Genomic DNA, 26673 nt, shown 5'->3' on the forward strand with positions numbered 1-26673 from the left:
TGGTGTCATTAGTTTTGTCTTCATTGGCTTCCTCCATACACATCCATTCTCTTTTCTTCTAGGCACAAAAGATGATGTTTCCTTCCTTGTGTTTAAAGCCACTTCCTCATATAAGCTCTAAGTCCATCCTTCACACCTCCTTTGGGGACCTTATTCCATTAGGACCTTATTTCCCACTGGTACAACGGATTCCTTTGGTCCCATGAGCCCGGGGCTTTCAAATTTATTCGAACCAGAAGTCACAAAAACTTTTCCCTTGTAGCTGTCTCCTTCCACTCATCATAACTCCTTAAAAACAACCATAATAGAAAACTTTACTCCACATTATCCCTCTCTGCTTTATAACAGAGGATCTCAAACTTTCTGACCTCAACTTATAGCACAAAACCCATTTCACATTGAAATTGAGTATAGCTGTAAATAGAATACAAACTGAAACTAAAATTCCTTGAAATAATATTTACCCTTAATAGGTGCTAAGCACTCTTATCTCCTATTGTATTTTGCTTCATTCTATGTAACTTTTTATTCTGTTTTTTTTTTCAGTATTGGTTGCTACCCACAAAACCTATTTCATATCTCACTAATAGACTACCACCTACATTTGAAAATCACACATCAGTAAAATGGGAATAATAGCACTTACTTAAAAATTGTTGGAAGCATAAAATGAATTAATGACATTAAGTACTTAAAGAAAATGCCTGGTGCCTAGTAAGTGCTCAATAAACATTATATACTATTATGAAAGAACTGTCCTCCTGCCTGTGAAAACATATGGTGTATACCTCCTCATTTCCTGTGAATTTCACCACTCACTAAAATGTAGTCTCAGTCGCTATTATTCTAAAGAAACTGCTCGTAAGAGGGTTTATTCATGAAGGTACTTAAAATATTAAGTACCTAGCATGTGTTAACTTAGCAAATATAATGGGTCTCTTGTATTCTTTTCTGACTTGACCCCTCTAACACAATTGAGATGACTGATTCTGTTGTCCTGCAAAATCTCTTCTTCTGTGGCCACCAGATAACAGTGAACCTCATGTTTGTTCTTCATCTCATTGAGTGCTCCCCCCTTGGTTTAGCTCCTGGTCTCCTTTCTAAGGCAATTGTAAACTGCTGGTTTTGCGGAACTGCCTCCTTAAGGTGTTATTCTATAAACTCAATCTTCCTGGGAGTCTGTCCACTTTGTGGTTTATATCTCCCCTGTTCATTAATAGTTCCTGACTCTCTGTGTTTTCATTGACCCTATCTTCCTTGGTAGTACCAATGTCTCTTTGAGTCTCATATGTACTTCACACTTAATAAGTTGAAACTTGAACTTTTAATTCCAACAAAAATACAGACAGGGGAAATCGTGGTTTTTTGGAATTTGGGTTGATAGAAATTATTGGTCTATTCTCTAGACCAATAATTCACACATTTTCTTAGTCCTGATGATGTCAAGAGTTCTTACAATGTATCCTATAGCTTCCATTTGCCAGGGTGAATTTTCATTTAATATTACTATTTATGACCCATGACAATGAATATAACTCCTTATTATAACACAGAACATCCTGTGCAAATCTGAATTATGGTGTCAAGCTCCAAGTCAAAGGACAAACATTGCCATCCCTTCAACATAAAACTGCTAAGAATCCAGCATCCCAACCACCTGATTAAGGTTCATAAGTCCAGGCTGACAGGTGCATTCTCGATCAAGTCTTGCAAATGCCCCCTGGAAAAGGAGACCCGGTTCTGTTTCAATAGATAATGTAAAGAAACAAATTCATGTATCTATCTTGTCCACGGGAGAAGATAAGCTGGTGTGTGCAAATAGGTCAACAAATCATGGAATTATTTGCACAGAAAGAGAATCATCCTGAAGACTTAAGTGACCCAATCTGTTAATTTTTCTTTTTCTCTATTTTGGCTATCATTCCCCCTTCAGGTGCAGGAAAATTTGGATCAATGCCAACTTGTTTAATTGGATTTTTTAATAAGTGGAAAAATATCCCCCCAAAAGCCCCTTTAAGCTTTTTTTAAAGTGAACTCAATAAGGGCCAGATCAATTAAGCAAATTGCTTTATTAAAAAAAATAATAATAACTTCCCAACTCCAGCTAAACCTCTTCCCTCCTTCAGAGACAGGACATGCCAAGGCGCCTACAGAGCACATTTTTCCAGCTGAATTACCAACCTCTCAAAACTAAGGATTTAAAGGGGAAATGCTGACACAATCTCTGCGGTGGTAGCAAAATGGTGCAGCTCTAATCCAGCAGGGCTGTTTTGACAGCAAATAGGGGACAATGCAGTATCGACCTGGAGAGGCTCACCGAGCGGATAGCTGTCATCTGATTTTCATGCCTTCAGTGGGGCACTCCTTTGAAAAATATCTGCACTCTGACTTATAAAACAAGGCATTTCTCTCTGCTCTTTAGTTTCCTTAATAAGTATGTGTGAAATCTGAAACACCACGAAGGTGGAAGGTGTAGTGGTGTTTTTCTCTTTCCCCTTTGTTTACCACCTCCTCCCTCGCCAAGCACTTAATAAACAGTAGTCCAAGAGCTGTATTTTCTTTTGAGTGGTAATATGTAACCAGAACAAACAGAGGACACAGGAAAGGTGGAGAAAAGTTAGATATATAAGCAAGAAAAAGTGAGTTATTGATTTTATTGACTGGTCTGTTAACTTCTGACATTGCAATAAAGTCTTATTTATTTGTATACAGAAGACTCAATTACATAGATACATATCATTTTAACAACTGGGTTATTTACAGGAGAATTGCTGCTTCATAAATAATATAGACCTGGAATTTCTCAAGCTGATGTTTATCCATTGTTACCTAAGGAAGTTGTGATAGCTGCTGGGGTACCTCGGTATGGTCATTAGGATGGCATTATAGTAGGAGGGGGAGAAAGGCAGTAAAGGAGGGAGTGCTGGGCCCAGCTGAGACGTACAGTAAATAGTCCTGTGGTGTCCAGTGGCAGAGGGGCTTAATGATTCTCCCTCCTACTATAGGGTGACACCAGGAAACCTGTCAATGGATACAATTGGGTTAGAGGACATCTTTACACAACCACTTTTGTTGACCAGTCCATTAGGCCATTAGGATAATATTTCAAAGTTTGTTTTTGTTTTTGTTTTTGTTTTTGTTTTTACATATAAAGGATATGCCTCAAAAGAACTTTTCTAAGAGTAAGATCAAATATTCTCAAGTGTTTTATTTTGATGAGCTACTAGTGGAAATGGAGAGGGACATACTAGTGTTGCCCCCAGTTCTTTCATATTTTATAGCCTTGTCCAGGTGATATGAAATAATTCTTTCTTTTGGTCTTTTTTAAAAAATGTTCTTTTTAGATATACATGACAGTAGAGTCTATTTTGACATATTATATATCCCATTCTTGTAGTTGTACATGATGTGGAGTTTCATTGGTGGTATATTCATATATGAGCATAGGAAACTTATGTCCCATCCATTCTACTATCTTTCCTATTTCCATCCCCCATTCCTTCCCTTTGGTCCCCTTTGTCTAATCCAAAATTTCTGTTCTTCCCTCCCTACCCACCTTATTGTGTATTGGCATCCACCTATCAAAGAGAAAGAACATTCGGCCTTTGTCTTTTTTTTTTTTTTTTTTTTTTTTGAGATAGGCTTATTTCACTTAGCATGATTGAAATAATTCTTTTAATCATTGGTTTAATGTGTAGCTTCCTTGCTATGCTGTAAGCCCTAGAGGCTCCACAACCACATCTGGTCTTCATGCACTAAATATTGGTTGGAAGTGAGTGAATTCCTTGAGTAATAAGAAGTTTGACCATATAGTATTATTTTAATGTATCCCTAGCATCTTTCAAAATACCCTGCACCTACCAGGGACTTAATATATATGTTGCATGAGTGCACAATTTTTAGACAAGGTCTCTAGAGCTTATAGTCAGTGGTAGACCTGGAATTCAGGCCTGGATCTTGGACTCAGAATCCCCAAGTATAGCTTCCCTACAGGTCAAGGACCAGTGAGCTACTGGGAAGCAAGTGCAGATAATTGGAGGCTGCAAGAAAACCAACAGAACCCAGGGCTCTGAGCACTCATTTCCTACTTATGTCCCCTGAGGGCTATCACCACCTCCTCATGGCTGTTGGCTATCTGGTCCTTATTTATTTATTTATTTATTTATTTATTTTATTCGTTGCTCAAAACATTACAATGATCTGGACATATCATATTTCATACATTTGATTCAAGTGGGGTATGAATTCTTATTTTTACCAGGTGTACAGCTTACAGGATCACATTGGTTATACATCAATGTTTATACAAACTGCCATACTAGTGTCTGTTGTATTCTGGTGCTTTTCCTATCCCCTTCCTATCCCCCTTCCCCCGTCCCCTCCCATCATCTCTCTCTACCCCATCTACTGTAATTCCGGAGGGAGAGCATGAGAAGAAGATTACCATTAAGCAGGGACAAGAGGTGGGAGGGAATGGGAGAGAGAAGGGGAATTGCATGGAAGATGGAAGGAGACCCTCATTGTTATACAAAATTACATATAAGAAGATGGTCCTTATTTATTAATTTGGTTTTTACTTTTAAAATCCACCTATGTATACATCTGTGTTTCTGCTCCACTTAGGACCCAAGTTCTGCTCCACTTAGGACCCTGCCAAACACCAACCAAACTCTATTTGGTCAAAGCCAATGTTGTCAGACATTGCCCTGAAAATTCTACCTTCCATGCTGGAATACAGTTTCTTTCATTCTTTTTCTACCACCGTCACACATGACTGCATGCATTTCAGTCCTGGGCTTTGAGCTCTGAGCAGTCGCATCACCACCCCCTGCACAGAGCCTTTGCAAACCACTGGGGAAGGTGCTGTCAGGTTCTGTTCTATCCCTGGCTCTGTGCTCCTCACCTGACACACCTGTGAGCTCTGCCCTGACCCTGAGGCACTGACAATGCTTGAGGCTAATGCTCAGAATCTCAGCCTCGTGTCAGATCAAGTAGCTGCAATCAGGTTTCCCAGGCCTGCTGCCTGTACTGTGTTCTGGAGCCCTGATGGACTCTAATGTGATCACCAAGATGGTCTCTAACTCTCTCCAAAGACAAATTTTAAGAAAGCTTGCATTTGTTGCATGTTTACTATGTACCAGAAACTGCAAACGTGCAATTTATTTATGTGGATCAGTGGACTTAATCCTCACCCTATGAGAAAGAGATCTTTTCATTTCAATTTTACAGATGACAAAATTGAGCTGAGAAAGATCAAGCGACTTGCTGGAGGCAACACATCTGTTGTGTAGACAGGCACTGTGTTTCCAGAGCTCTTTCTAGATCCTTCCCCAGGGCTGGCATCTATCAGTGGCAGGTATCCTAATGGGGAATGCCTCCCTGACTTCCCATTCCCCCCTCCTGTCTCAGCCCTGCTTCTAGGGAGTATGGATGGTGGGGGAGGCATCTGCTGCATCTTGCTCTGTGACCTTATGGACAGGTCTTCACTGTCATCTGGGTGTGGGGTGGACCAGAGACGGCACCAGTCAGAGTCATCCCTGTGGTCTGAATGAATGCCAGTGAGGGCCATGGAAGCCCAGGGAGACAGTTGCCAGCCATACTGGAAAGGGACATGTGGGATCTGGTCAGCTGGCTGCCTTTGGAGAGTGAGGCAGAGGAACCAGGCAAAAGTAATATAAAGGTTTGTTTTTTGAACATGTGTGATTAGAAGATAATGTGAATGGATATAGTCAAGCTGGGAAACTGGAGTTTTCAAGAAGGAAATTACCATTTGTTTGTTTGTTCCTTTGTTGGCTTGTTTATTTTTAACTGAGGGAGATGCACATGTTTAGGTACATTGGATGGGGCTCAGAATTTTTAGATGTAGCAACTTAGAACTGGAAATCATCCTCATTCTCTGGTCTTCCTGAATTTTTCCCAATATGTGTGATTTCATTCTTAGATATTGACCACATGATTTTACAGTTTCCTCTACAGTGGCCCTGGGTTAGAGGAGGCATTCTCTGTGGCCACAGTGATTTCAATGCCCTCCTTTTTCCTTCTTTACCAAAATCATTTGTGATCAGACAATTGTATGTCATATCATTTGCAATGACACTAATAATACATGTTAACACCAGCCAACATTTGTTGAGCTTTTACCACATGTTAGGCACAATGTTGGGATCTTTATATTCAGTAATCTATTTAAATCTCAAAATCTTAGTTCAGGTGCTATTATCACCTCCATTTTATAGTTGAGAAAACTTAAAATCAGAGTTGCTAAGTAATCTATCCAAAGTCACACAGGTAGCCCATGTGAAGCAAAGATGAAAACATAAGCAGTCCAACTTTATACTGTCTTTTCAGAATGTGATTTATAAAGACACCTGTTGTGTCTTTCTGTACGTGTGTCTCTCTTAGTGAGTTCCGGATATGAGATAATGGAGATGATTTTCCTGAATCTTTCAGAATCTGGTTTTCCTAAGTCTAGACACATTTGATTCTGTTCCACCTTCTCTTTCTTGATATCTAAACCATCTAGAAATATCTGGTCATATTATCCAAGGATTCTGTTACAAAAACATGGCTCTGTTGATCAGAATTAAATCTAGACTCAAAGTGCCACTCTGTTTCCTAAACCTAAGAGATGAGAAACTGTCATACAGGTCAACCAAAAATGCATAAGCTCCTCTGCTGATAGCTGACCTGTCCGGGAGAAGCTTTGCTACTAAGCATTTCTGCCTGTACACAGATTTTGTAATTAGCCTCAGACAGCATATCCACATCTCCCTTCTGACGTGGGGCATTCAAAATGGAACTTTTCCTCTTTAACTCAGAAAAAGAAAATGTCCCTTGGTGCCTGGTGCTGGGCTGATGCTCACAGCAGGGCCTTGATGCTGTCCTGCCAAATACCACCGATTTCATAGAACACCTGCCTTGGTCAAGGCCACACTCACCGTGGATAGGGACAAAACCAGGGCACTCCATAATCACCAAGTCAAGAGCATTGTCCAAACCACCAGTGACTCGGTGGTCACCCATCCTGGCGAGGAGTAGATGTAGGTTCTTCCCCAGTGATGGGTTGGCCTGGTTTCATTTTCCCTACCTTCTACACAAGAATTTTTAAAGGAATTGATTATTAGGTTTCCTCCAATTTCAGACAGCATCCAGTTCAGAGGAAAGGTCCATTTTCTGGAACCCTCCCTAAAGTCACCTAACAAGGACCTCCGTCCTTTACATCTAATACTGCTGAGACCATTCCTGGTTCCCCAGAGTGCACATTCCTCTTTTCAATGATCCCATCCTGAGATTTGCTTTAACTACCTGATGGGACTGTGCCTGAAGAACATTGACACCCATAGATGTTCCTCCTTGCACAAACTCACAGGTTGCACATGATCCCTTGGTTTGCCTAGAGTGCATTTGGGGTTGAGGTGACAAAAACCAGACTCGGGTTTGATTCCCAGCATCTCCTCTTCCACCCACCTTTTCTAAAAACAAAACAAACAAACAAACAAACCAGAGGATTTCTACTTTAATTCTAGTATCATGGGGTTAGTATGAAGATTAAAGGAGACCACAGGTGTAGAATCTTTAATCATGTTGTCAGACTTTTAGCTGATACCCTACAACTGTTTTTTTCATTCCCTTATCCCTTCTAAATTCAACTTATTTCTGCTAAATAAGGTACCTTATCCAACTATTCTAGTTATAAATTCTAACCTATCAAATCCTGAGGATATTTTGAGATTGTATGTAAATTTCCATTTTATTCTATTGCCTGTTCTCCGTGCCATGATAAATTGAAAGCCATTGAGTAATGAGAGCTAAAGTATTCCATTCATTCTAGGATATGCAGATTTCTCACATACCCACGTGATTTATTTATTTATTTTGGCACCAGGGATTGAATCCAGGGGTGCTAAATCACTCAGATACATCCCTATCCCTTTTTATATTTTATTTTGAGACAGGGTCTTGCTAAGTTGCTTAGGGCCTCTAGAAGTTGCTGAGGCTGACCTTGAACTTGTGGTCCTCCTGCTTCAGCCTCCCGCGCTGCTGACATTATAGGCATTGTGACATCTTAAAAGGAAGATTGAGCCAGGAAGAATTGGTATGTGTCTTATAAGCAGTGGAATGTCCTGGTTTCATTGGCAATTTTTCTTCTTCCTCAGTGGAACATAAAATATTCATGAGTTTTATATCAGTAGCATTTTAGATTTGATGTCATATGGAATTATTTTTAAATTATTGGGCAATTCTACTCTCTTACCTTTTGACCACTATATTCATGGATTTGCTGTATTTCTTATCTTAATTGCAATACTAAAGTTCTAAAGACAAATGTAAATTTGATAAGTAGTATTTTTTTTAAAGATTTAGAACATGTAGGTTATAATCAGAGTCCAAGTCATGTTTCCATAGGCATATTTATATAGATGCTCTGACATAGGCTCCAAATTATGCTAATATAATTATTGAAAATCACTACCCACTTGATACTATCATGTAATGGAGTTAAAACATGATTAAAGATAATCTGAACAAGCCCTTGAAGCTTTTGTTCTATATGATTTTAAGTGGAACCAAATCTTTAGAACAAGAAGACAACAAAATAATGCTTTGCTAAAAGAATAAAAGAATATGACCCAAGTCTATTAGTGATATAACACTCTATGAATGCACTTAAGTTAATAGCATCATTTAGCAATAGGTGCTTTTTCAATTACAGTAATGCTAAGAAATAAATAGACTGAGTGAGAGAAAAATGGTCAGAGACACATGAATTGGATGACTTACTTGGCTGTTTGGATTTTTATGAAAAACTTTCAGGGAGAAAAATATTATCTAACCCACAGTTTATTGATGGGACATTAATTTGAGTTTTCCTACTTGAGACCTATTTCATCTTATTAGGGATGCAATGTTTTGCTACCCCATCTCCAAAGAAGGGTTTGTGGCTCTTGATTATTTGTTCCTCTTGTGTTGTGCAACATCCTTCCCATCCTGAACAATTTTGAGTTGTCATGCTGTTATACAGGCTCCATTACTGTAAGGGGTTGCTAACTAGGTGTGATGCTACAATTTCATGCAATGTAATTCCTCTGGGGGTATTTCCTTCCTGTCCTTTGCTGAGTTCTAAATGACCCTACTTTCACCAATCTTGAGTCGCACGCAAGAGTGATTGCAAATGCTACCCTTTTGGAGTATCTGTGCAGAAATGCAGTTTTATTTCCACTTTAAGGGATTTAAAATTTTTATTCTCCTTTTTTTAAAGTGGCGCTCTGGCTACTTTTGCAAAGAATGTGATGTTCTGAGAGCAAATAACTGAAATGGATAGGCCAGACTCTTATCTTCATGGATCCTCACAAAATGGAAAAGTAAAGATATGGATATGGAAGGAGAAAGTGGTCAGGAAAATTGCCATAAATCACAGAGCAATGATATTGAGCTAGATTTGGCATCCGTTTTGTTGTGTTTTAAAAAGGATAAATATGCTTTCCTTTAAGAATGTGGGGCCAATTCTTCCTGCTGTGAACCTCTTCCTTGGACGTCCTCCCACCAGGTTGCATGGGGTGAGAAGTGGCCCAGGCTTATTACTGTGATTGAGAGTATTCCTGTTGAAGATTTTCCTCTCTATATCCCCACACTTCTCCCCCCAACCCTGATTCTTGTGAGGAGGGACTTAAGATACTAGTGCAAATGTCTGAAAAAAGTTTGGAGTCACAGATGCATTTATGTTTTAAATACTGCCCAAGTAAAAACTGAAAGGAAGGAGGAAGAAAGGGAGAGAGGAAAGAAGGAAGAGCTGAGGGGAGGGGAAAGAGATGGAAGATAGAAGGAAGGAAGGAAGAGGAAAAGCTGTGAACTCCAACCTAGTGCTTCTCACACTTTAATGTGGTGTGAATCACCCAGGTATTTTGTTGCAATGTGGATTCTGAATCAGGGGTCTGAGACCAGGATGACTGAGACCCAGGAGTCTGCCTTTCTTAATAGTGCCAATGCTGCTTGTCAAGGGTTCACGCCCTCAACTGTGGAGACCTCTAAACTAAGAAAGTAGCTGTCATTTAGCTTGAAATTAAATTTATTTTTTAAATGTTTGCGAGTGCTTATTTCTTAGAAGTTTGGCCAAGTCTGTCCAAGAAACAAAATGGAGCTCAGGAAAAACATGTCTGTGGTAGAGCCCATTCTTCACCTTCCTCTGCTTCTCTGCCACTTTCTCTTCTCCATCACCTACTTTCCCAGACTGGGAACCTAGAATTCTCTAGAGCCAGATTCCCTTAGGTACACAAGAAAAAAAAATCTGAGAAACACATTTCTATCATGATGTTGGTAATTTATTGTGATCTGCCTCCCTGAAATTTTTGCATTGGATGTATGGTGTGGTGTGTTCTTGGAGTCAAATGGAACTGGGTTCAGTTCCTAGCTAACTGTGTGACCATAAGTGAGTGTGTCTAAATGTATAAAATGGGAATGATCACCTGGTTAACATGGGGCTAACTTCTGTGATAAGTATGAGACAATCTGTACAGGTGGTTCCTAATTTAGAATGGTTTGACTTACAATTTTTCAACTCCACAATGAAGCGAAAGCTGTACGCCTTCAGTAGAAACCATGATTTTTTTGAACTGTGATCATTTCTTGGACTAGCAATAGGCAATCTGATATTCTCTTGCAATGCTGGACAGAGACTGCAAGCTCCCAGTTAGCCATGTGATCAGGAGAGAAAAACCTTACACAATAGTACACTGTGTTGCTAAGCTGTGATATTCAGTAGGTTAGGTACAGTAAATGCATTTTAGACTTGTGATACTTTCAACTTACAATGAATTTATCTGGACGTAACCCCATTGAGGAGCATGTGCTGAAAAACTGAGCCTAGTGTCTGGCACATAGTAAAATACGTAGTAAATAAAATATTTGAGCAGCAGTGCAGCCAAATGGATGAAGATGTGGGCTTTCATCAATTAGAAAGCTCAGGATACCATTGCGTCTCTGGCGTTTTCTTAGTGTGCATAACAGACAATGAATCAGCCTATAGGATACTTTCTTGTATAAATAGACATAATGATTATAAACCCCTAGTAGGATTGTTGTAAGGGTTGATAGAATACCATATGCAAAGTACTAGTGTATGACCTGGTACATAGAAATTTATGTATATAAAGAAAATTATATTTTTGTCTCTAAAAATTAAAAAACGGATTGAGAGAAGAGATGAATTATTTATTCAAAAGAAGAACCATTTTTTAGGAGTGTTTGGTCACATATTCCCTGTGCCTAGAAGAATAAAAGATTGAACATGTGGTGCTTCCTCCAATCCTACCATGATGACAAATTCCCAAATGCTGTGACAGCCCAACCCATCTACAAGAGAAGTCATTGGTTGAAGGTAAAGCAGAAAAAAATATATATATTTCTAGGAGTTTTCATTAGGTTAAACTTCTTCCACTTAATAAAAGATTTTCCTTTAGATGGAAAACACATTCTCTGGGGTAGGGAAAGAACATTAAATATCTTTGTAGAATTATTATGTTAAAGCATTGCAGTTTTTAACAATCATTTTATTTGGCACAATTAAATGTTAAAATCCTTCTGTCTACAAAGCTATTAAAGTTCTCCTTTAATTTGACTGCCCTGTGAAATCGCAAGGTCTGGGGAAGTTATTGGTCTGTAATAATCAGATCACCTGCCCTTGGCAGTCACAAATTCGGCCACTGTGGATGGAGAACCACACTCTTACTGTGTCGGAGGTCTCTGAGATCTTGTACCATGCCTATTATCAGAAGTGACTGCACCCAGAGGCCATCATTTTCAATTGAAATAATGATTTATTCTGTTGTAGCTCATGGTTAAATCATATTCTGCACGTCAGATTAGTAGCCTACTTGCTGCTGAAGGGTTGTGCAGAGTTCAGACCTCTGGCAGGCATCTAGAGTCTTGGAAGAAGAGAGGGGAATGATGTATCACTGTAGTTTCCACATTAACTTCAGCTGAGCCCAGAGTTTGGGCTCATGTCACTATGATGTACCTAGCTCCATCCAAACTCTGTGTCATTTTCAGCCTTGGGTTTTCTAGTATCCAGGTGAGGCTTCTCAGTTGATAATCTCAGTGAGTTAAAAACAGTTTGAAATCTCATAATGAGATCTTTGATGGGGGTGGTCTTATAGGTCCATAGGACTGAAAAGGGTGCCTTGCAGATCTTAGAAGACACACCAGAATGTTGCTAGAAGAGGGAAGGGGGTAGGATATTGCAAAAAGAACTGCAAGGTTCTCAGAAACTCCCACTTGTACACTGCAGTACTATAATTCAGGTGTTAGGTGAGGAAAAAAAAAAAACTGCTTCCTTCCCTTCAGCCTCATCTCTACACCCCCAAACACACACACACACACACACACACACACACACACACACACACACACACACTTTCTCTCTCCCTTGCATCCCAAGCTAGTGTCGAAATTTCAAAAATCATTATTTACAGTTCTGACCATTTTCTAATCACATTTAAAGTCAGCTCTAAGTAATTCTTGCCTGTTTTACTGTGGGTAGGTAAACTGGGTGACTTTTTAAATTAAGCTAGTCAGACTGCCTTAAAGTATCTATGTTGTAAAGTTTGGGGACAATTTGATTTTGCAGCCAGTAAGGAGAGAAAACTGGTATTAGTAAAGGCATAGCACTATTATAAAGGTAGATCTACAACTGAAAAAGCCATGTGACCTCTTTCATATGCTTTTTCCCTTAAATGAATTTCTGCTCTGTCTCCATTATCATCAGATAGATAATAGCAGGTGATAAAAAAACAAAATAATTTTATCTTAATTTTCTACCAAATGTCATATTTATGGGGTCATTGATAATGGAACATAATAGATGTGTTGATGAGTGTAGGTTTGTTTTCCAATTGGAGGAAAAAAGTCATATTTAACTTTTCTGTAGAACTGGGTGTGGTGGTTCATGCCTGTAATCCCAGTGACTCTGGAGGCTAAGGCAGGAGGGGGTTGTAAATTCAAAGCCAACCTGGGAAACTTAGCAATGCCCTATCTTAAAAAAAAAAAAAAAAAGGAAAAGAAAGAAAAGTATCTAAATACCTGTAAAGATACACTTCAGAATTTGTATGGAGATACAAAGGTAGCCTTCTTGAAGGAGTTGTAAACTTAGGTGCAATTTTCAAAATGTGAAGACCCTCTATGAGATGCAGTGTCTTGATGAAAAACTAGTAACCCGGATTGTATAGGCACTGACTCAATGGAAACTAAGAGTGGGCTGTAAGCAGAGCCCCCTTCATGGTTAGGTGACTCCTACAGTCTCACAGTTGGTGTCTAATGATCTGAGATTATACCTTGAAGTTCTTAATAATTTGCTTTTGCACTTATGTTTTGTAAATAACCCTAATGAGATGACAGAGCATGTGAGAAGAGATAGGAAGGGGCTACCTATTCTCCCCAGGGCAGGATGGTGTGGGTTGCCCACTCCCTGCCTCTGGTGTCCCTGGAAGCCTGAATGTGGCTGTCATACTCTCCCTTCTGCCTTTCTCCAAGAACCAGGGTTCAAGTGATGAGAAGGTCAGACACTTCCCAGCAGGGTCTTCCCAATCAACACTGATCCAAGTGTTTAGCACATCCCAGTGGGGAGCTTGGCCTTCTGTAATGATCAATGTTGGGGTGAAGCCCTGAAGAAGGAGAGATTGACTTTCTAGCTCCAGGTCAGGGACTTGCATTTTTATTTTGCACTTAGCCCCATAGATTTCATAGCTGGCACTGGCATAGGATGAACAGCATGAAATATGAAAAGGAGACTCCATAGATGGGCATAAAATACAGGCTATATATGACTTGCATCGTAAACAGAGCACCTGTCAATCATTTGGAAGGGAAAACTTCACTTTGAATGTAGTGTTGAAGGTGGCCCCAAGCAATGACCTTGTCAGAAGATGTGCTAGTTTCCTGGGAGAAGTATGTTGACATGAGTAAGACTTAAATTTTAAAAAAAAAAAATTTAAAAAATTAGACAAACCATTTCAATTGGTTTAAAATCTGAGTAAAGAATCCTAACTCTAATTGCTAAAGATGTTGAATACTTTTTTTTATATATTTGTTGACTGATTATATATCACCTTCTGAGAAGTGTCTGTTCAGTTTCTTGACCCACTTATTAATTGGGTTATTTGGGTTTTTTGTTTGTTGGTTGGTTGGTTTGGAGTTTAGCTTTTTGAGTTCTTTATATACCCTAGAGATTAGTGCTCTAATGTACAAGTGGTAAAAATTTGGTCCTAAGCTGTAGGCTCTCTATTCACCTCACTGATTGTTTCTTTTGATGAGTAACTTTTTAGTTTGAAGCCATCCCATTTATTAATTCTTGATTTTAATTCTTGCACAATAGGAGTCTTGTTAAGGAGGTATCCTAAGTACAGGTATGAAAAAGACACAAATGATGTAAATATACTTTGTATACAAGTGGAGAGATGAAAAACTGTGTTCTACATATGTAATATGAATTGTAATGCACTCTGCTGTCACATATAACAAATTAGAATTTAAAAAAAAATTTAACAAAGAAAAAAATTCTAACTCACTACAATGTACATAAACACCAACAAACACACACATACATATGCACATATGTGCCTACATGCCAAGGACCAGAGCTGGCCTGCAGGAGATACAAAGATGGGTTAGAAGGAGTCTTTATCCAAAAAGAACTTACACTCTTGGAGATAGCAGTACTTAAGGGATAATCCCTACCCCAGAGCTTTCTATCTGCCAACAGTATGTCATGGAATTTTGCTAAAGTATGTTTGATGACTCTCTTCTTTTTCATCTCTCTCCGAGAAGAAGTATTTACAGAAATTGAAACCTTTATTGGCCTGGATACCACAGGAGTTCAATGCTGCTTTTATTAGATGGATGTGAAAACAAATGATAAAAAGTTGTTGGGGGAAGACTGGAGGGAGATTTGGTAAATTTTGAGAAAAGAAAAAATATCTCTAAACTCTCTGTAGTACACAGATACTAAATCCACATGTAGAACTGATTATTGAGTAATTTTGGTAATATTACAAAAATATCTTTGGATAATCAAATACAAATGAACAATTCATAAGGAGTTTTGTTTGTGTGTGTTTTATCTAAAGGTCCCAAGTGTCCCTTTGATTTTTCGTGGTTCTTTGCAGCATTAAAATAAAAATCAGCATTTAGAACCACAGGTTCTAGACCCCTTGCCCAAAGAGCAAGGTGTGGCCTCTCTCCACCAGAGGCCAGTTAAGTCATTAGCTAGAATAAAGCAATCTGGTTTTTTCATCAATATCATCAGACATTCTCTGTTCTCCAGGACTCAATGAGCAAAGTTATAAGTACCTGACAACACAATTTGCAAAAACACACAAATCCTTATGTGAATTAATGAATGTTTGATTTTCAAGTTTGGTTTATAGAATCACCTTTATTACTTTAGAGTCTCAAATTCCGCCAAGAGTCAGTATAGTGTTTTTCTGTACATAAATACATGTGTGTCCATATCATAAAGAAATCCTGACTAGCAATAAAAAATGGCAAACAATGGCTCTGAAAAAATGTTTATAGAGACCTCCACTCCCTCCTTGGCATTTAGTAATCTTGAAGAAATTGAAAGAAAAGGAAGTTTAATTTAGAGAGGCCTTCTGCCCTGCTTAGTTGGGGGTCACCTGTCCAACATGAAATAATAATGCATTCAACTGTCCATCTTATAATAAGTGACCTTTGCATCACCTCAGTCACTGGTTAAAACTGCAAATAGTGGGCAGGAAGGTACGAAATAACAGAAAGAGCTGAGAGATCCCTGTGACCTTCATGTGATTATGTTTGTGCTAATGCATAGAGGACAGAAGCCCACACTCAGATGTCTGAAGAACCTGATTCATTAAAAATGCATTGGTTGTTAACAAGGGAATCTTACGTGCTGGATGCTAAAGGGATGGTCAACACATGGTGGGGACATCAGGGATGAGCAAGTCCTATTTGCAGTTTGTTTCCTTTTCAATCTACTGCAGCCACCATGTCCTCTTCACAAAGATAGCGGGATAAGGCTTCAGAAGGTATATACCCACTTAGGGTGAAAAATATTATATGTGTTCCTTCAAATGACTTTTTTGAAAGAAGTAAATTCAAAAATCTACTCTGGATTATACATCTGTTTGCTTTTGGAGTAGCTGAGAGGTGCTGAGCCTTATTTGCCTCCGTTAATGAAAAACTTGTTACAACAAAATTAAAAAAAAAAAACAATTTGCAAAACAAATATGAACTTGCTATGAGGAACATGGTAGCACTCATCAGTGACAGCCACTCAGGAACTCTGAACTTGAGCAGGGTGGGGAGAGGGAGCTTGGGAGTCTCCATCCTCAGGGAGGCACTAAAGGGAGGAGTGTTGGGCTGTCATCCCTCTCAACTCTGTGAGTCACCATGTTCCTCCAGGGCAGAGGAATCTATAGGAAACTGCAAGTTTCAGATGTGAGATCACACCTGGAAAGATGGTGTTGTAGGAATGAATGGTCTCTGACAGCAGGCATTTTAATAATTAAAAACCAGTCTTTGCCAAGTACACTCCCCAAACTCCTAGTCAGTCTTTCAATGTCTTCACTGTCCTTTCTGTAACAGATTTAAATCTGGTTTCTCTGTATTTTCAAAGAATTAACACATATTACATAGCTATTTAAAATTTTGGAGTATGGTTCTTTAAAATCAGTTTTTACACTCCTTGAGTTACCTGTGAATTAATTATAATTAATATATTACAAAAATTAATTATAATTAATATAACAAAAGAGAGGTATCTGAGAAGGTTCTCCCCCTTTCTGAGCTAGAAGTCAATCAGAATTGCTATGAGACAAAGTTCCAAGAGAAAAAAACTTGGAAAGCCATGGGGACTGCCAGATGAAGATGCATCCACTATTCATAAAACTAATTGCACATGGTATCCTCAGTGCTGAGGAGATTCAGACTCCCTTGTGGGCAGCTAAGTCGAAATGTCCACAGAAACCACCTCTTAGAATCTCTGTCAATAGCCTCCTGTGGAATGTGACCCTCTGGGTGTTTGAGAAGCTCCACAAATGATTCACAGTCTCAAGTGTGGGCCTCTAGTCCTAGCCATGGTCTGTGTGAGAATTTGGAAGCTCTTTGCTGGTATCTTGGTGCCATAGTTCCTGATTATGCAACCATAAACTAAAGGGAATATTATACAGTTGGCTCTCTGTATTTCTAGGATCTATAATCTCAGATTCAACCAACCATGGATTGAAAATAATCAGGGAAAAATTGCATTTGTACTGAATATATATATGTATATATTCAGTACAAATTCAAATATATATATATATATATATATATATATATATATATATATATATATATATCTTCTTTTCTTGCGATTTCTGCCTACACAATATAATATAATGACTACTTAAATAGCTTTTACATTGTATTAGGTATTATGAGTAATTCAGAGATGATTTAAAATATTTGAGAAGATATGGGTACATTTTATGCAAATGCTACACTATTTTATGTAAGGGACTTGGGCATCCCTGAGCTATGGTATCTATGCGGAGTCCTGGAAACCATCTTTTGGATACTGAGGGATGACTGTTATAAACATCTCATTTCACAGCCTCTTAAAGACTCAACTATTTATTTCTATTCCAAACATTCATTTAATAGTGCACAGTAATAGTTAGAGGTAATGCAAACCTTTGCGGATGTGTAGGAAGGAGTGGGCTGTGCACATAGGAATGGGAATATGTACTGAGTTGCCTCAGAAGAGGTGAATATAATGGACAGATTAAATAGTATTAAATATTATTAGTTTAAATGCAAATTTTATTAGAGTATAGGACCCAACCAAAATTGCATTTGTATAACAAGCACGCACCATTTCAAGAAACGTACTTATTTACATTTATATATTAGCTTATTTAAGCCTCACAACAGCCATCCTATGATGGAGGTGCCATCATTATCCCTGACTTCTACAAGAGGAAGCTGATGTATAAAGAAATTAGGATACAAGCCCAAGTTGGTGCTCTTAGTTAAGTGGCAGAGCTAAATATAAACCTAGCAGAGTTTATATTTAAAAACATTTAAAAACATCCCTGCCTATAACCCTTCCACCAAACTGCTTTTCCTTTCTGTCTGTGTTCATTGGCTTTGTGTCATGAGGAAAGTTTCATCATTTCATTTTGGTTCACCATTTCAGAGGTTCTAGTCCATGATCAATTGGTTCCATATCTTTGAGCCTGTGGGGAGGCAGCACATCATGGTGGGGAAGCACTTGGTAGAGGAAAGCTGCTGACCTCACAGTGGATGGAAAGCAAAGAGAATGAGAAGAAGGGCCAGGGCCCTGATGTTCCCTTCAAGGGCACAGTTCTAATGACTCAACTTCCTTCCATAAGGCCCCATCTCTCAAAGGTTTCACCACCTCCCAGTAGTGCCCCAGGCTGAGACCAAGTCATTAGCACATGGGCTATAGCAATATGCCAATTAATTGAGGTACGATTTGCCAATAAGCTAGTAATTTGAAGATACTTCCAAGGCTTAATGTTAAACAATTGCAAGTAGTCTCATTGATGCCAACATCGATCTTAAAGGAATTATACCTCTGCCAACCTCTATTGTTATTGAGTGAATACTCATCACATATGAATGATATCCCTACAAGAAGTAGGGAACCTGCAGCCTAGTTCCATGACCCACTGAGCTTGGAGTTGCTGTGTAAAAAGCACAGGAATTCCCTTCAGAACTGGCCTCAAGGAACTTTCTTGGAATTCCTTGGTCCCCAGAGATGTAAAATATTTTTCAGAGTCTAGGTCAGAAGGAACTTACCCAACCCATTCAAGTTTGTATTTTTATATCCATGCTCCTGGAAATATCTAACCTCAAATTCTCTGCTAATGCACAGCTAAGGGTGGCTTCAAATCTCTGAAACCTTTAACCAATGTCATTTATTCATTCTGACTGCTGGATTCCCCTGCAGCTCTGAGAAGGTCCCTATTCAGGAGTGCCTTCCAACTAGACAGATTAGTTTATGGTCCTACAAGATTAAGCATGATACACATGTTTGGGGAAAATGGAGATGTGCATTAAGAAGAAACATTACTTTTTGATCCAGGCAAGAGAGCATACATAATCTCCTCTAGAGCCTGTGAAAGACTTCATTTTACACATGAAATTGTGTGGAATTGCCCCCAGACTGCATTGAACATGGTTTTTAAGAATAGCCAGCCCTGGAACAAGCTGCTGAGCACCAGAGAGAGCCTCAAAGCAACAAAGAATAAATGTAAGCAAATGCAATCTGTGTAAAGTTGCAGGGAAAAATACACTTTTTGTACACACATTGCCTGTATAGGACCATCCTAAACATTGTAATGGCATGCATTAGGAAGAATCCAAACTGGGCCTGACACACTTAAAAGAAAAATTACACAGAGGGGCTTATATAGTACAGAAATTTTCTTAAAATTTAAGATACATACACACACACACACACACACACACACACACACAAAGGGCTTTACATTTTTTTTCCTGTGCATCATAAAACTTGCATTTTACAATCTTGTTAAAAAAAAATCCATACCTGACAAATTTGAGGAAGCAACAAATTTTTAGGAACAGTGAAAATTTTTAGCCATTTGCAGATTAACCTAATCTGAATGTTTGACTTAAAGCATCATTTTGGGACCAGGTAACTTATTTGCAGTCATAAAGTTCTGCTGAGAATTTTAAGGCAAAATAGGAATTGGGTATATAAGAACAGACACCATGAGATTACATTGCATAAGGCACTTTCTCATTTACAATGCTCTGCTTTTCAAGCATAATAAGTAAATCATATAAAAAATTTAGAAGAAAGATCTTCTCACATTATGGGGAAATTGCTGGCAGCTTCTGATAGGTCATCTTACCCTTGTTATTAAATGACAGCGATCATTAAAATGCCAAACATATTTTGACAGAATTCACTTTATAAAATGTCAGCAAGTCTGTGTTTTTATTAGTTTGTTCCAAATCAATTTAGAAATTTCAATAGAATGCTTGTAAGTATTCCCCAAGCAATGTCCATTCCTGACTTTCTGCACAAAAAAATATATTACAAATTAATCAGATTTTCAGATTTCTGCATAATGGCTTTGCACGTTTATTGCTTAATCCTATTATAAAATGCTGTTATGATTGACACATCGCTGTGGAGATAGAAGTCAATTGAATAATATGTAGCAGTCAATTTTATTTGTAGCTTAATGTGCTGAAGTATTTTTTCCACATTTCCATTATTTATAAGTCTGTCCCTTTGGAGAATATATAGAAGAATTTGTTTTAAATGAGCCAATAATACCTTCTTTAAAATTTATAAGTGTGACAGAATCATATCTTTTTTTTCCTGGTCGTCCATAGCATGCCAGTAAACAGGGTTTGAATTGTCTTCCACTTGCTATTCATAGGACAAACATCAGGAAAGAGGATCTTGTTAAGGTTTGCTTGGAATTGGATTTCCACCATCCCATTAGAAAACTCCAAGAAAACAAAAGCTACCAACTAGAAACCTTCAAAAATGGCTGCCAGTTTTGTTTGTGTATTCACATATTTATTGTTCTACTATTGTCTTAACACTACGGTTTGTCCTGAAACAAAGCACATAAGCACACACAGAGACTCTAGTGTTCAAAGGGCTTTAAAGATTTGCTGTTTTGGTGTTTCCTGCTTTGTAGTCTGAAAGGATTTCAGCACAGGAAACAAGTTTTGTTCAGTGCTTAGCATAGAGGGGGCTCCTAGGAGTTACTATGGGATTCCTCCTCTTTCAATTAGCAATCAAGAAACTTGCTGAAGGAAATCCATGTACTTGTTGGAATATTTTGAAAAGTGATTTTTGAAAGAGGCTTTGTTCTTAGGAAAAGGCATGTACAAGATTCAGAGTCTGCAGCATGTGTGGAAAGAGGGATTAGGGTATGAAGAAGAGGGAAGTCATATTAGGGGATAATGTAGATGGACTTGGTCATGTCTAAGATCGAACCATTTTGGCTTTGGAAAATTAGATAAGCTGTTGCTCACCTGTGCACAAAGGACACAGTTCCCCATGTGTACCACACGCTGCCAGGCACTACGCACACTGATGTCTGATGCAAACCTCTTGGTGCAACTGATGATAATATTGCTTTCTCCACTGTCCTCGGTTTCTACCTTGCTATGACTTTGGCCTTTTTGAATGTCCCTTTGCATCATTTATGCAGTTGACAAGTGATTTGAGCACTGGAACTATTGATAAACTACTCTGTCATATCATTTGTCCCTTAATGCTCTGTGACATCACAGGGAAACGGGGTCATGTGCGGTTCCCAGGCTGGATCTCATATTAAGGGAGCATGTCTCTTTTGAATTTCAGGGGCCAGGGGCAACGCGGCACCATCAGACCCAGGCACTCCTGACCAACACCAGACTGGCCAGACTCACCCCCCATTTCCCGTTGGGCCACAGGTCAGTATCTTTCAACTGCTATCCATTAGGCTGCATTTAGGATGACTTAACCATATAAATAACCAAATAAATAATAATGAGTTAAATCCAATTAACTCCAACAGAGCAAAGATGGTGATAAATTTTCGTATGGGAAGCTGTATGTCTACATTATTTATTAAATACCACCAAGAATATGCATTTGCAAAACTATTCTCTCTTCTTTAAGGAAAGTTTGTTTTAATCATTTGGAAACATTTTTCCCCCTCTTAAACCCACTCCATCTGTTCTCTTGGTTACTGTGCAGTTTTCTTGAAAGTAAAACTTTAATGACTGGAGTGTGAAGAAAATTAAGTTATTTCAACCTTACTATAGCCATTTTTGAAATACAAGATGTGATTTAATAAAAAAAAGTTAATGCAATTTTAATGCAAGTTCAGCTTATTGGGTTTGACAATACTGTACATCACACATAGCTCCTGCATTAATAAAGAAATACATTCATTATTTTTTAAAGTCCAATATTTGTTTTTTGCAGCCTGGTGTGGGTTATATGGAGATGTAGAACACAATTATAAAAGAAGGAGCTTTTTTTAACCTCTGTCGTTTAGTATGAAGCTTTCAGAGTTCATCCTATTTTTATGGAAGGAGATTTTGGGGACTTTTCCTTCCACTGTCATATTGTTCCTGGAAATTAATCACTTTCAGCACATCGAGGGCTTGCCCAAGAAATAAGCTTGGTTGGTCTTGTTGTTCTAGTTGCTACCAAGTCTCCTATTAGCCTCAGATCCTATCCTCCATCTCAGAGCAAGTCTGGGTAGATATCTATTGGGTTACCAAAGCCCAGAGAGCATTTTATGGAAATTTCAGTAACTTCTTTCTTTGTGTTATACCCTGTATAATGTTGTTGTTACATCATGCATGTGTGTGTGCACAGATGTGCTTGCAAGTGTACTAGTTCTAACACACTACAATACCTCCAGATTAGGTACATAGCGCAACAGATCCAGGACAGTGAGGAACGGTGGCACTGTGACAAACTGGAGGGACATGGCCTGCTCTCAGCCCACAAATCCACTTTAAAAATCCTTCAGGCCAATAACTTCAAATCTATGTATGTCATCTTAGGACTTGCCTGTTTACCTTCCCATTTAACATATTTCATGGCAGTGATGTCATACCAAGAGTCTGAGGGTCACCATATAATTTTATTCTTACACCCAAAGTCTGTTTATTTTGCTCTTTAAAGTAATTTTGTATTTTTTTTAAAAAGAGACATACAACTATTTGATGTGAATTTGATAAAGTGTGAAAATATATTGGGAACTAGGTCCATGGGGTCTAGAGAAGAGGTTCTAAATCTGAGCTGCTGGAGCCCAAAGGCTTCTCCAAAGTGTCCCTGAAGGGACATGGAGGGTACAGAGGAGGGATGGCTAAAGGTGGGCTCAGCCTTTCTACTCCTCTCCTCATTATTCAAATGCAGTAGTCCCATTCTTCTACATCTGTTCTTTGTATTGGTGAAAGGGGTAAAGTATGGACTCTGGAACCACCCTCCTGCACTTGAACTTGACCTCCCCACACATACTACAAGTGGGTCTTTGGGCAAGTAACTAATTTTCTGTACCTCATTGGTAAGATAACTGAAGCATTAGAATAGTGCCTGGCTATTATATATTGGGCTTTGTATCATGCTTCTATTTAATCATCTTTCCTTTATAGAATCATACTGCATTTAAAAACCATTGATAAGAGTTTTATATTGGTTCTACAGAATAAAACTGAATTTAGGATTAGGTTTCGCACAGTAGCTCCCAGAGGAGAATAATAAAGTCCTAGATTAAAGATGTTAAGATGAAATGATTCTTGAGGTCACTTAGCCAGGCCAGGGCAGAGATCCTCACCACAACACCCTTATGAGGGCCTCACTCCAACACTTAAGCAGACCTCGTGCCCAGCAGCTGCCTTGCCACCTCAAACAATGGTTATTGGATCAATAATGGATATAAATGTGTATTTTAAAATATCATTTGAATTACGCAAAGAGTGTTTGAATAATAAGAGAACTTTTAAAGATTTTATTTTAAAAATGTAAAAAATAAATATTCTTATTTTTATATTCCATTTTAGATCTTGATGTTCTACACATGTGACTTCACCATTTTCATAATAGTTATTTACTTAATTAATAATTATATGGGTTTTATGTATATTCTCCTGTTATAAACATCTTCCATTTTTCTTAAGAAGTATCATCATAGTCCATTTTAATGACTATGCAATGTCTCATCAAGTTTCATTCTGTAATACACTATTTTCCAACATTGATGCATTTTAAAATGTAATGCATATTTCCATGCATTTATCTTTTTTTCCTTTTGAATTCTATCTTCAAGCTATATCCTAGGAGTATATTCTGAGTCAAAAGGGAATGAATATATTTGCAGCTCTTTCTATGTATTTCCAAATTGCTTTCCAAAAGGATTATGTCAGTATACATGTCCTCCAGTCATTCATCTGCATAATGGTATCACTACAGACTTTTTAGCATCAAGTAAGTCTTTTACACTATTTTTGTTAATAGCTGAAAATAGTATTTCATCACTATTTTTGAACCAGAAATATCCCACCAACTTCAATGAGCTCCTCCCAGAACCACACAGGATAAATTATCGGAGAGTTTCAAATATATGAAAGTTTAGAATCAAATGAAAATTCATTGGAAGGCTATTATACAAGTGTAAGGTATTACTTTTAAAGGTATTTGAACACCTCAGAGGAAGTCTAAACTAAATAAAAATTTCAAAGGAATAAATGAAATGTGATTTCCAAATTTTTCTTCTGACAGAAATCTCTTTTTCTGGGATAGAGTGTGAATCTTTGCTTCTTCTTCAGGAACTTTCTGACCCTACCAAAATGGAAAGAATATACTTTAAAAGCCCATGCCTTGGTTCCACTGCAAAGTGAGCTGGGTTTCTCTTGTTTCTTTGCAGCCACTTCTGACGGCACAGCAGTTAGCCTCTGCTGTGGCCGGCGTGATGCCCGGAGGCCCTCCAGCCCTCAATCAGCCTATCCTCATCCCTTTCAACATGGCCGGCCAGCTAGGAGGTCAGCAAGGACTGGTCCTCACACTGCCTACAGCAAATCTCACCAACATCCAAGGGCTGGTAGCAGCAGCTGCAGCTGGAGGCATTATGACTCTGCCATTGCAAAATCTACAAGGTAACTCATGAGTCCTTATGTGGTATAGGGCTCTACACATTGGCAAGAGTTCTCTAAAGTGGAGAAAGAAAGTGCCCTGAATGATAAATGTGGTTCAGAGTTGCTTCCATCATGAAGGAAATAAAAGACTTCTTTTGGAAGCAATGTTGCCAGTTGTCTATGAATCCTGAGCTTGCTCTAGCTAGGGCTTTATCAGCCATCATTTCTTAACATTGATACCGAGAACTTTCCGGTCTTCTGGAACAATTTTTGAGCAACTGTTGAATGCTTGTGTTGTTATTTGTAAGCCTAAGTTAAAACATCCCAAGTTCTTTAATTGAGCCACATGCAAAGAAAATTTAGAGATTTCTTGCTTGTGTGAAGTGGGTGGAGGATACCCAGGGCATCTTTTGGAATAATTAATTTAATGATAATTTTGCTTACTATGTACATTTGAATTATATTTATTTTAAAATTTTATTATTCAACCCCATATTTTTGTAATGAGAAAATACTTGGATATTGAGCCTTTAAATCATATGACACATAACAGGAGTGCAACTCTAATTTTGCTAAGGATGCTAATTCTTCTGAGACTATGAAAGTCTTTCTTTAAAAGACTTTCTTTAAAAAAGATCTGAAATACTGACAGATGGATTTACAAAAGACTTCATCAAAGGAAGAATTATTATGATGGAAAATGATTTGAATATGAGTAATATTCCTACTAAAGAGAAAACTAACTTCCTTTGGACTAGTTTGGACTAGTCAAAGATATTTGTTATCTCCATTTATGAAAATGTTAACAAGTTTTTTCTTCATAATGTGGGTTTAGCCAAGTATGTTATCAGAATAACAATTTAAAATACTTTTTTAACTGGTCATAGTCAGGGACCTATATAATTTATTAAACTGGTCAGAGCTCAGTTCACAGACTAAGAAACAAAGTAAAAACCGGTGAGCTCTGGACCTGAACTTATTTGCACTCTGAATATTCTGATATCCCACCCATTGTTGCCACTTCTTAACTTTCATTTTAATGTTTAAAACAAAGTCTCTCTTAGGCCATTAAATTGTGCCAAGAAACTTGCCATTCATAAATCATGCATGCTCAGGATACGCTAATGCACAAACTTTGCCTGTTTCGATTTTGAGAGTGCCTGGGAAGCCAGAAACTCGAGATTAAGTAAATAAAGCAGGAATATACAAGGTGAAAGCAGAAGCAACAAAGTGTAGGGAGAGGCTTTTTAATGTAGGTGGATGATGAAATCTTAATGAAGAAATGGGCATTATCAAAATGCAGTCTTCCATTTGAAACATTTGTGCTTGTGGGAATATTGAATATTATAAATAAACATAAGCTCACAGAGCTCCTAGGCCATGAATTAATCCTGCTTGGTTAAGATGGACACCAAAGTCAGAGCAAAAAACAAGTATCTTTATGGTTTGATAGTCTTAGGATTCTAGTAGCTCTCATTTTGAGGGTTCAAAATTAATGATTGGTTTAATGTGGACCTCTTCCTACGAGAATTTTTTTTTTTAATGTCAAATTTGAGTATGAGTTTATGGTTTGAAATTTGGCTCTTCTCTGCGCCTTTGCTTTCAGAAGATGAATCCCAAGTTTTGTGACCTAATTAAGTAGGGGCAACAAAAGCACTGGCTCGTTTTATCCCTTGGTGCTTCGGACACGACTTCCCCGTCAGCATCATTTTCAGAAGTGTATTGGAGTTGACAGCCCCGCTCTTGCCCGCTCCACAAGCACAAGCAAACATTTTTTTCCCCCTTTGTCTTCGCCTTTGAAATTTCAGTGATGTTGGGGTGAGGGGGTGCTGTGATCATTAAAATAAAACACCTCCCAGGAACCAGTCAACAGATTATGGGAAATGCTCCTAATTTGTCTTAACACTGAGCCCCTCCTCCAACACCTTCTTTTTGAATGCCCTTATAAATAAAAAGCCAAATCCTAAATCACTGTCAGGACACAAGGAAGTTCTACCTACATCTTTCCTTGGG

At 38.2% G+C, this 26673-nt stretch overlaps 1 protein-coding gene across 2 annotated transcripts in view; it reads left to right on the forward strand.

Annotated features, from left to right (window-relative positions):
• Positions 1–26673, forward strand: part of Pou6f2 (POU class 6 homeobox 2) — a 470488-nt gene that overhangs the window by 192328 nt on the left and 251487 nt on the right. For both annotated transcript variants that reach the window (XM_076864071.2, XM_076864074.2), the window contains 2 exons: positions 21392–21483; positions 24453–24681. In XM_076864071.2, coding sequence (XP_076720186.1) covers positions 21392–21483; positions 24453–24681 — 321 coding nt within the window. The remainder of the gene's footprint in view (positions 1–21391; positions 21484–24452; positions 24682–26673) is intronic.

The sequence above is a fragment of the Callospermophilus lateralis genome, chromosome 1 (assembly GCF_048772815.1).
Source record: "Callospermophilus lateralis isolate mCalLat2 chromosome 1, mCalLat2.hap1, whole genome shotgun sequence".
In the NCBI taxonomy this organism is placed as follows: Eukaryota; Metazoa; Chordata; class Mammalia; order Rodentia; family Sciuridae; genus Callospermophilus; species Callospermophilus lateralis.